This window comes from Perca fluviatilis, chromosome 5, assembly GCF_010015445.1.
Source record: "Perca fluviatilis chromosome 5, GENO_Pfluv_1.0, whole genome shotgun sequence".
In the NCBI taxonomy this organism is placed as follows: domain Eukaryota; kingdom Metazoa; phylum Chordata; class Actinopteri; order Perciformes; family Percidae; genus Perca; species Perca fluviatilis.
In genome coordinates, this window is record NC_053116.1 from 15,715,174 (window position 1) to 15,727,199 (window position 12,026).

Genomic DNA, 12,026 nt, shown 5'->3' on the forward strand with positions numbered 1-12,026 from the left:
TATTTTGTTTTTCACTCTCCATGTCACAATTAAAATCTCTTGATCCATGGAAAAGAGCATTGCATAACACCAGGAAATAGAAATGTTTTATTTGCTTTAGCTGCTATAGCAGTCTGACTGAACTTAGCTTGCCTTGAAAAGAGCATTGCATAACACCAGGAAATAGAAATGTTTTATTTGCTTTAGCTGCAATAGCAGTCTGACTGAACTTAGCTTGCGTTGTTTGCTGTTTGTTTTTCATGTCATGCAATACAATTCCACAGTATCACATTATCATATTATTAATTATTATCTTTACCGAAAAAGCACAAATCCATCTTACATTACGTAATTATCTGACAAGCAAAGTGTTAACAAATAATTCAATGATTGAATTGAAGAAAGCATGAATTTAAAGGCTAAACAAAGAAAATGTATCTGAAGATAAATGTGATAGACAGCCATTTTCCCCACCATGTTGCATTATGATGTGCAAAGTCAACCTATTAAAACTATCCTAACCTAAGCATCTGACTTTGAACACACAGTGATCATCATAAACCCATGAAAGAAAATCTATATTTACATACATTCAATTTTTCTTCAGGTATTGTGGTAGAGATGCTCAAGATTTTTCCTATTTAGTTCAATAATTCCATTTGTTAAAACTATTACAGACACCAGTTCAAGCTTTCCATTCCTTGAGAATCAGTGTTAATTCCCTATCCACCATCAACACTGCTTGCATAAGAGAAGAAAGAGTAAACATGTCCTCTGAACCTCCAAAAATAGTCTCAGTCAAGAAAGGTAGTTGTGCTGTAAATAATAGAAACATACAAAACATATTTTATTGAAATGAAGGTAACACTGGCCAATCCCCAAACTAATTAACTAACTAAACAGTTTTCCTTCTTTAGTTTTTCATCTGTCACAAAGTAGAGACTCTTAATGGTAAGGTTTGTGTAACATGACTTATGAATAGTGGAATAGTGGAAACTATGAATAGCTGTGAACTGTGTCCCTGGTGCTAACTAAGCATTGACTGATGAAGAGTCTAGAGAAGATAAATGAATCCTTCAAGTGTAGCCAAATGTAGCATAACTTGCTGTGAGTCACCACAAAGGTTATCCACAAGCACCTTATAGCATATGTAGGTAATATTTATGATTTAGGATGATTAACTTATGAGTGTTATAGGCTTTCTTGGATCAGAGTTGCTGTCTCTGATAGTCTTTGGGGAGGAGGTTTTGTACTGTAGGCAGTGTTTCACTAGACATGCAGATTGAGGCCAGAGTATTGAATTTGAAACCCAGGTCCATGTCCAAGTCTGGGTCAAAGGAGATATCAGGGATGGAGATGGCATCAAGCTCAAAATCGGTCTTCATGTCTCCCTCCTCAGCATACACATGAGGAGCATAATCACCCAGCTCCTCTCCTGGTGCCTGCAGCTTGTACAGCATCTGCAGTATACAGAGAAGGAAAATAAGAAAAAGGAGATTGCATTTATGTTTGAACGAAACAGAATTGCCCTAGCTTTGGAGAATTGATTCAATTCTTGTCATTACCCTTTTAAGTGATTTGAGCAGAATCGTACGTTGGATTACACCGTTCTCTTGATTTGCAGAATATTGTTGTCTGTGTCCAGCCTGGGAAATCAGAAGTAGATAGTTATATGATTTCAGTTGTTTAAAATAACATCAGGAATCCAACATAAAATGTTATAGTTAAACTCTACGAATAGAAAAGTTAAATAATAGAAAGTTTCACAGGAAAAGGGTTCATAGTAGAGCAGATCGCAGTACCCCACGCATAGAGTTCCTGTGCTGGTTTCTCGTTCTCGTGGTTGATGATGCACCCATTGACTGGAAAATCAAAAATGGTAAAATTGAATGAACTGGAAAATCACGGCTTAGTAAAATTCTTGGCATCTGCCTCTTTAGACTTTGGTACATTACTACTACTATTACTACTCCTACTACTAATAATAATGTCAGTACCCAACGCACAGAGTTCCCACGTGAAAAGTTTTGTTCCATTGTTGAGTCACTGGTCAACTGGAGGGAAAAAAGCATATGAAGCCATGACAAAACTTCACTTTAAAATCATTTTAATTAGTGTCTTTGTCACTATACAACATAAAGAAAAGGCTGGCAATTTATTCTTTAGTTTCTAGCTGTCAACTAATCTTATGAAAAGATCGTAACCAAGAGTATGTTAGTCCGTGCCTTTAAAGCTTTAGTGCATAACTTTTTGATATTAATGAACGTCCGTTACATCCAAGCCACTGCCAAATGAGTTGCTACGAAGCTAATTAAGACTATCAGCTCCACACAACTCTCTCTGTATTTCTCAGTATGGCTATGTTCCTATTTGTACCTGATACAAATAGTCCCTTCGCTGTTGTAGGATTTCAGTTTGGGACATGGCCTGCTGTGACTGGGACACTACCGCATCCGTTGTTGACTGAGCAATAAACTGCAAAAAAAGCAATTTTAGTAGTCAGTCATGAAAAAATGAATTACTGCCCATTTATCACGATGCGAAACAGATTAAGAAAAGTGTTCTTTATAAGCCTGTTATTAAATGAATGTATATTTTTAATCACTTACTCGCTTCACCGCAACTTGAGACTTTGTTTGGCTTTGTTCCTCGTTCTGATTGTGTCCTTTGTCTAGTGGCTCAAACACCACCTGTTGAAAATTTGAATACAGTCTTAAGTTTTTACAAGAAGTTATATTTCCATTATTATAGTGTGTACAATCCTACTGCTGTAGATCAACCCATCTTAAGACGAAAGAAACATTACTTTCCAGTACACTGTGCTTTTTTTGACAATTACTTAAAAAAAAAATGATTTTAGTAAGCCTAAGCCCATTTAACTTTAGACTTGAAGAAAATATGTGTGTGTGTGTGTGTGTGTGTTTTGTATTAGCCAACAGTAATAATCAAGTACATTTAACATAAAAAGTATTTACTTTGCAGTCAGTTCCCAGTTTCTCAGTGTTACAGTTCATGAGTTGTTGTCCTGAATCGTCATCTGGGATTGCGATGCTCTTTTTCTTACATGACACCAGAAAAGCCAAAAGAAACAAACCTGGGATACAAATACCAAACACACAAATGAAAGTCTACAGTATTATGTTCTAAATGAGGCTATTAATCTTTTACCTGAGGAAAGGCTCATGACCAAAATGTAAGCCTCCGTTATATGTCATTTTAAATTAGAATATAGTGTTTGACTGTGAAATGTTCCCAACTTTTCAATAAAAAAATAAGGCAATCTTCACACAGTAATCGCAATTTTGGCCCTGCTTCCTACCTGCAAGCAGTAGCATGGCAAAAAGAATTACTGCAAAGACTCCTCCTTTTACTGCGGAGCCAGTAGCTTTGCGGATGCGACAGTTTGGGGTTGCTGTGTCTACGCAGTCACACACAGTAACTGACAGGTTGTGTACAGCTTTCAAGCCTTGATGGTCAAACACCTCCAGCAACAACTCATATTGTCCAGAAGGAACTGTTGGCTCTTTCACCAGGTTGACTGAATACTCTGTGCATCCAAAAATGAATTGCCATATTGTCAAGATTCATTATGACATAATGTACTGTGTAAACTAGACTTAGAGTTTTTTTTTTAATAGCAGTGGCATTATTTGCTCACCTTGTCTAGTGTCAAGCTTCCACTTGCCCTTCTCTTTTTCCTGGAGCTCAAAGGTGAGAGGTCCACCATAGGGCTCTTCATCCGGGTCCGAGGCAACGATGTTGGCCAGAGAGAGTCCATCATATTGGCACATGTCAACTGTGTTTACAGCCAGGGATGGAGCATTGTCGTTCTCATCGGTAATATAGATGTGCAGGGTTGCTGTGCCTGTCGTTGGAGGTTGACCTGATGACCAAAAACACATTTTTAGTTATGTGATGAAGAAATTGTGATTAATAGCACATACCTTATGTAAATACTCTGTAGGTCATACCATGGTCAACAGCACATATTGTGACGTTATATATATTGTCTTTCACAAAGGATGACTCCCGGTCTATGATCTTTGATGTGGTTATTTTTCCAGTCTTGGGGTCCACTGTAACCCAATCAGCTGGATCGTTTCCTTTTCTGTATCTGAACACACACACGTGTTGTGTTAGACATTCTCAAGTTCTCTATTGACATTCATGCACTAGCTTGTTATTATCCTGTGAGAGGGCATGTTGCTAGTATCTTGATTACTTACACAAGTGTGTTGGCACTGGTAATGTCAGGATCTCTAGCTGTAAATTTCACCAGGTAGTGACCCACCTTGACATTCTCAACCAACGTAACTTTTTTGTTAGGTACGTCAAAGATCGGAGGCTCATTGACATTCTCCACAATCACTGTCACTAGGCAGGTGGACAGACTGTGTGTCTCTGTCCCAGTCGCACCACCAATAGTGGCACCTCCAGTAGTGGCACTGTCAATAGTGACCACTTCCCAAAGACCAGTGGTGTGGCGCCTCACCACCTTGCATACGCCAGAGGGGATCTCATTCTCTACACTGATAGTCACGTTCTTCAGAGGACTGTCTTCATAGTCCAGATGCTGAAGAAAAGAAAAGTATAGTGAAGCAAAAAAGAAATATTGAAATGTGTGCCATAATGTATCTTCACATCATACATTACAGGGCTTTTTTAAGAGCCATCGAGTTCATCATACACTGGTAGTCAGCGATTTCTGCAGTACAAAAAGGTTGTTTTACTTTCTCTGACAGATGTGTCTGCTCCCCTCCCCTTTGGTCGGATTCACACAACCTTTTTTTTTAAAATATGGGGCGTGTTTGAGACTATGACCGTGAAGAGGAGAGCTTGTTACGGCATTTTTGAAGATTAACAAGTATCTCAAAATCGGACTTGGCCTTCTCTGTTTCAAATATTTTAGTAGATTGAGTGGAAACACCTTTTATCTTCAAGTTCTGATGGCAACACTCATTCACAGACATATTTGTCACGGTCCTGCTCTGTGGCCAGAAGCCTTCAGACAACTTTTTGTTTAATATACTGTGTTTAAGACCTTGTGAGTATTTCTTTGGCTCTTGAGGATTTTGTGTTTTGGACTTTCATGTTTCATTCATTGCGTTTGAGTTGTCTGTGCTGGCACTGTGTGTACCTCATGTGTCCCTGTAGCCCTGCATGTCTTCCCTTCTGTCCAGCCTCGTCAGCCTGCCTTTCTGTTGCCATTCCTCGTCGTATTACCCAATCAGTGTTTCCCTCCTTACTCCAGTTCCCTGCCCACTCCAGCTGTGCCTTGCCATGTGATCAGCTCCTTGTGTATTTAGTTTATGTGCTCCTTTTGTCTGGTGTCACTTCGTTAAAGCACAGTATTTTGTGTTGAGAAGTTCTGCCGGTTTCTGGTGCTTTGTTTCCCAGTGTTCCTGGTTTTCCCCTGTTTACTGTTTTGGATTTATTGCCTGCTTGACTTGGTCTGTAAGTTATTTAAGTCATTAAATCACTGAAACTCTCCCTGCTATACTCTTTTGCGCCTGGGTCCTAACTTGTAACTCCTGACAGGTGACACATATTAATGCTTCACCACTACAGCTCATATTTGCATGCTTTAGTTTGTTTACATGTGTCTGTTGCTCAGGGCTACGTCACGTTTCGTTGCTCTTTATTGCGTTCATTGCAATGATTGGTTGTAGGAATATCCAATTGCGTCCAGAGGCATTTTGGTCTGCTCCCATTGGCATGACGCATTTTGGAAACCGAAAATAAACGTAGATGTTCCAGACTTATTTGCATTTGCAAATTGTTGTGGCATTGTCAGGCTATAGTTGTTGCCTTTGCGAGAGCAGGATGTAGATGCAATTAATACTGCATGATATCTGAAGGACAGACATCAACTAGACCATCTAATGGTTTTGAAAATACCCCATTGCACTGATTATTTTTACGGCTGGTAGTGGGGCACGGCAGTGCATTTTTCTTTAAAAAAAACAAAAAAGTGGTGTCAGTTTATTTTTACCAAATAATTACTGCAGCTTGAAAAGATAATTCTTCAGTATGTATTATCACAGACAAAATACCTTTTCCACATACAGTAGGCCTTCGTTTGTCTCAGGATCAGTAGTGATTCTGAAGTTGTTGTTTGCATCTTCTTGGATTCGATATTTGGCTCTCCAGGCCGCTGTACCTTTGTTATCTTTGTCTGTAACTTGCAGACGTGACACAAGCACATTTTCCTCTCCTTCTTTCACTCTTCCTAGACCCTGGGACAAACAATAAAAAACTTATGAAAAGAGACTCTTGTATTATAGTCATTGCCTTCCCCATGGTAATTGAAAGAAGTAATTGCTCACTGTATGTCCTGTTATCAAGGGAAGATGGTTATTTCCATCTTCTATGTGGATTATGACGGTGCAGGAACTGGAGAGCTGTATTTTTTCTCCACGGTCTTTGGCCTCCACTATAATGGTGTATTTCTCTGCTTTCTGATCAGTTCAAAAGAACAGTCACTCCAAAGTTATTATCAAACATATTTGATATATAATTCAAATTTAAGGGGATAAAAGTTTCTAGATGAACATATTAGACATTTATTATCTGAGAATTAGGCCATCATGCAACGAGTCCTCTCACCTCATGGTTCAGACACCCTTTAAATGAAATGGTTGCCGTTTCAGAGACCTGGGTCAAGTAGAACTCCAGGTCATGGTCATATGGTGGAGGATCTGAGACTATTTTAAAATCAAATAATCTATTGTTCTCTTTGGTGTCAACATCGCTTGCCTTAACGGTAATCACTGCAGTGCCTGTCGGTATCAGAAAAAAGAAACACTTTATAATAACCATCAATTAAAAAATTGTATATTCATAGGTCATTAAACTTTTTTTTAATAGTTATTTTACTGTTAAAATAATAAAAGTGATCATATATTTAATGTTTATTTATTAGTAATGTTATAATTTGTCATTTTTTCATTAGTTTACTACAATATAAAATAAATTGTTTTTACATTTAGATAGTTAATACTTTACCAATGGCAAATAATTGTTTTGCAAACCATCTGTACACATTACTCAGAGGGCTATTATAAAGTTGCAAAAAATGCTTATATTGATAGTTAATGCTTAATAAGTGGTTTATAAAGGATCAAGTAACAATAATTATGCCCCATTTAATATTGTTTTGATGATCTATAAAAGAGATGATTATTTGATTATTTGTGCACTGATAATATCTGTCTGAATAATGTTTATAGATGCTTTACAAAGTATTTATCAACCATTAACAAATAATCATCAGTTGCAACTTTATAATAGCCGTCCAAATAATGTGTATCGATGGTTTGAAAACAAATTAAAGGTTTACAAATAATTATCATTTATTAATCATAAAGAAGTACATAATAATATGTAAAATGCTATAATGTGTGCAACAAAAAACTGGTAAAATGACAAATTATAGAATTCCTAATAATAAGCAAACATTATTTATTATCATTTCATTGTTTGTTAACACTGAAATAACTACTGACTTAACTATCAAGTTACAATTTATTAGTGATGTTTATTACAAATAGATCCTGTTTTTTTTATATTATACTATAGTAAATAGTAGCAGTAAAGATTACATCAGACAAAATGAGCCACCTTGCGATGTTGCCTCCGGTATCCTGATGTTGTACATGTCATGGTCAAATTTTGGAGGGTTGTCATTTGCGTCATTAATCGTTATCTCGATGCCCAGGTTTGTGTCTATTACATGATTTTCTTTGTCATATGCCGTACATACTAGCTGTAATGCAAATGCAAGAATTATGAAATATTGAAACCCTTGACTACACACACACACACACACACACACACACACACACACGTAATAATGCTGTTTTAGTAAATTCTTTCTTACTTTTAAAACTTTGAATTTCTCATAGTCAACAGGGCCATGGACAGTAAGCTCCCCTGTGATTTTGTCGATTTGTAATGTGCCTTTGGGTTCTTCATCAGCACCGTGCCCACGTATCTTGAAAGAGACAAACTCGTTCCTGACTGAAATCTGTTGGGAGTCAAAACCAAAAAGTTCCAAATTGTGTAATGATCTTCCTGCATTTTGTCATATGTAGTTTACATATCCATGCATCATGATTCTAGGTAGATACTCACTATGCCCAGTGTGTATGGGAAAACTCCTTTATAGTCTTCGTCAATGCTAAAGGAATCAATGATCCAGTTTCTTTTTTGTCGCTTCAATATGTCTGAAGATGATATGTGGACTCCCAAACACTGCAAAAAACATTACATTACTTACATCGGATTTATTACATTTGGGATTTGTTTTGTATTATGATTGATTATTAATTACAAAAACAAAAAAGCATAATTAAACTCTGAATGCCTTGTTGTTGTCTTAAATGTTTTTTGTTTTTTTTATCTGGTTTTATATATTTTAGTCGACAGTCTTTCGTATATCTGTATGATTGTTGCATTGCAAGTGGCTGGTGGAGAACAGTTTTTTTTCATTTTTTTTTATGAATGTAAGTACACAAGGAACTGTGAAAATATGTTAATCGGGATCTAAATTGTTTTAATCAGAATTTCTCAGTTGGCGCATAACACCCTCTAGAGCACTATTGTGTAGGTCTAAAGGGATAAGATCTATATTCTATCTATAATCTATAATGTTGACACACGACGTGACCTGTGTTGGCTGCAGTAGTTGTTATTATGACTGATACATAGTCAATTTGCAATTTCTACATTGCCTTGTTTGTTTAGCTTTTCTGACAACCACAAAAAAAGACAATTTCTATCTGTATCTCTCTCAATTCTTGGTCATTGATAGAAAATGTACATAGTTTTTAAAAGCAATCAATCTATCTGGAAGCAAGCATTTGAAATATGTTCAACCATCTCTCCAGAAAGACTGCGATCTAATATAAATTCTTACCAGCATCAGGAGAAGACTGAGGTGCATTGTTTCAATAGTATATCCAAATCATGTGCCGTTATAGAAGTTAGTCTCTTAGACGACTATTCCTCGGACGCACCTGAATGGAAGTTCACCTTCATACCATGCAGGTTTTGGCAGAAAACCTGTATAGGAGGGCAATTGTCATAATAATTTCACATGAACCTCATAGGTCCAGCCTGAACTTTCAGAAACTGAAAGTTAAAAAACGTGTGTGTGTGCATGCGTGTGTGTGCGTGTGTGTGTGTGTGTGTGTGTGCATTACTATTTAGTAAAATTTGGTTTATTTGTAACACTCTCTGTCACACAAGTAAAGTTTCTCGTTTTACTGTGCATTACAGAATGTATTTATAATCATATTTATTTAAAAGTGCTTCACAATGGTGCAAAATAAAACAGTCAATCATAAAAATAATTAATAGATTTATTAATATATTTATCGGGATCTAAAAACACATAAAGGCACATAAAGGTATAGAGAAAGATATATTTTTTAAACAACTAGGTTTTCAAAAGTGCTTGCTAGGCATTATTGAGACAAGATCTCATAATAATGACCTTAATTCAAAAAATGTTTTGGATTATTTAACATTGCATGATTCTATAATTTATATTAGACTACATGATTTCATAATGTGTGAACTTATTTGTAGTTCTCCATAACCCCCATACTATTCCAAAGCTTGTGTACCGCCTCAATGTACTGTAGATATAACACCGTATGGGTTCAGCCCCTCTGTTTGCGGGTAGTTATCCCAAAACAATTAGTGATTAGTTTAATTCAGGGGCCTGTTTTTCTTTCTTTATTATACTCACATACTGCATGTGTTGAATTTAGGAAAGTATTTCAGCTGTCCTTTTTACTGCAGTTGTTTTACTGTGTGTAGTAGTAGAAACTGAGAGGCAACATTAGCTTTATCTGTTAGAAATAAAATCATGCATTATTACATGCAGTTTTTTTAAAATTCAACTAAATCTTTGCTTCTGTCCAAAGTTGACTTTGAGTTGCTGCAAATTATTTCATGCTCTCTTGTGTCTTTTGGTGTTCATCCGTCCTAATACTGTGCTTTGTTGTTTGTTTCTAGTTCATTCACATCATCTAATTCATTGTGTATCTCCTTCCTTTGAAAAAGCATAATGTGTTGTCTGTGCTTATCTTTATCGCACTGGAAATATGCCGACTGACAGCAAAGTGAGAGTGACAGTCTATGAAAGACATGCTTACACTGGCCAACATTCAGTGAGTTCCATTTGCTCAATGTGCTGGCATACAGAGGGATTTTTCACTTCTCTTATGTTCAATTACTACATACCTTTTAAACTGGTTTAATATTTTGATATTATTTTAAAGAGATAAATATACATTAAGATAACTATTACATAGGCACCGTAGATCACCTGAGGACAGTGAAAATTGGCACAGTCTAATGCAAAATATTTCTTTGACATGTGAACATAAATCTACTGTACCAAAATCTGGCTCATACAGCTCAAAATTGGTCCATTGGGAGGGTGAGAATGATTTATACTGAGCTTTTATTTTATCTACTGCAGGAAACCAGAGAGCATAGCACATTGATCACTTAGGATTAACTTTAAGCAGCAGATTGCATGATTTCCATGTTACAGCCAGCATCATACTAGACCCTTTGAAATATTTTGTTTTGAAGAAAGTCAAGTCCGAAACCATTTACCACCAGCCCTGATGAAATCACTTCTCAAGAAAAACTGTAATTGAACACCACCCTGCGTGGGAGGGTCAAACCCTGTATGCCATACCAATGAAAAAGTGAAACAACAGTAGACTTTGAGTTACTTTGAATTACTTTCATGCCCTCTTTTGGTTTTCATCAGTCTTTATAATGCGTTTGTTGTTTGGTGCTTGCATATATTTTCTATTTCCTGCTGAAGCCTGAAGTGCCAGCACTTTCCATGTTTTTTAGTATGTTTATGTTTCTTTTTTTGGTGTTTTAATGCTGTCAGAGAGAGAGTGGTGCTTCTAACGTTACATAAAACAAAGCGAGTTCCCTGTACAGGGAGCAACCGGTCATACTGTATAACTCGCTGTGCTCCGACTCCATATTTTCTTGTTGTTATGAAAACGACATGGTCTTAACTTTTTTCAACTTCAAAAAAGACGCTCCGAGCTGCAAAAAAGAAATCGGTGGTGGCATTTAAAACTTACTTTTACTTAAACTTTACTTTTTTGAAAACATGGTTTACTCCATAGGATTATAAAACAGATGCTGGCAACTTTAAAAAAAGGCGCCAAGTGTGAACATAGCCATATCCTATACTAGAACCAGTTGTTTTTCTGGGTTATGCGTGTGGATCATGGATGTATTAAGAGAACGGTGTGGATGAACCATGCTGGTCAGAGTGTCACATTTGAACATTACTCTGCCACGCCTAAACTGCATTTGGCGTCTCTACAGTACATACATTAAACAAAAAACAAGTTCTGCCACATCAGTTGACAGACTGAAGGGTGTCCACTGTAACTTTTAGCAACAGCTTACAGAGCCAACCATGTGTAGTCATGTAGTTTAGAGATTTAGGAATTGGCTGAAGTATACTACACAAGATTAGGTAGGATTATCACTGGTATGATATGCAGGGTGAGAAAACAGTCAACCCGACTCAACTCTATACTCGTCTAACATGCTGTATGACATGTCTGCTGCCACCACTCCGTCGCTGACAACCTCTTCATCTAGCCTGCAAGTGTAAAAGACAAAAGTAATTATAGTATACATGGGGCATGCCTGGATAGCTCACCTGGTAGAGCGTGCACCCCATGTACAAAGGCTCCTTGTTGCAGAGGCTGCAGGCTCAACTCTGAACTGCAGCCCTTTGCTGCATGATATTCTACTCTTTCTCCCCTTTCACATCTTCAGCTGTCCTATATAATAAAGGCCTAAATAAAACTAAAATTACAGTATACATGGTCATAACTACTGTAACAGTATGTTGTTTGGTATCATTTTATTATACTTGCTCCAATAAATGAATGCCCCCCCCCCTCCCCCCACCCCCATCCTCTCCAAAAATAAAGTTTTTACCCCAAAGGTTGCTACCAGGATATCTTTAAGGGACTGCAAATGCAAAA

The 12,026-nt window shown here is 36.9% G+C and overlaps 1 protein-coding gene across 1 annotated transcript; it reads right to left on the reverse strand.

The window, feature by feature from the left end:
• Window positions 1–445: 445 nt before the first annotated feature.
• Window positions 446–9,007, reverse strand: LOC120559538 (B-cadherin). The gene is made up of 18 exons (XM_039801284.1): window positions 8,897–9,007; window positions 8,113–8,232; window positions 7,859–8,005; window positions 7,600–7,744; window positions 6,586–6,758; window positions 6,306–6,437; window positions 6,033–6,215; window positions 4,206–4,552; window positions 3,951–4,093; window positions 3,638–3,862; window positions 3,299–3,526; window positions 2,955–3,073; window positions 2,589–2,669; window positions 2,356–2,454; window positions 1,977–2,033; window positions 1,782–1,841; window positions 1,545–1,625; window positions 446–1,439 (listed from the first exon to the last, which is right to left on the reverse strand). The coding sequence occupies exons 1-18, from the start codon at window positions 8,921–8,923 to the stop codon at window positions 1,188–1,190; spliced, it is 2,619 nt and encodes an 872-aa protein (XP_039657218.1). The 5' UTR covers window positions 8,924–9,007; the 3' UTR covers window positions 446–1,187.
• Window positions 9,008–12,026: the final 3,019 nt, after the last annotated feature.

Excerpts from the sequence above, each read along its gene's own strand:
- LOC120559538 (XM_039801284.1), bottom strand. The coding sequence starts at position 8,923 with ATGCACCTCAGTCTTCTCCTGATGCTG. Across the intron at positions 6,759-7,599 it reads ACCGGAGGCAACATCGCAAG|GCACTGCAGTGATTACCGTT; the intron begins GTGGCTCATTTT and ends TGATACCGACAG. Across the intron at positions 6,438-6,585 it reads AAGGGTGTCTGAACCATGAG|AAAGCAGAGAAATACACCAT; the intron begins GTGAGAGGACTC and ends TGAACTGATCAG.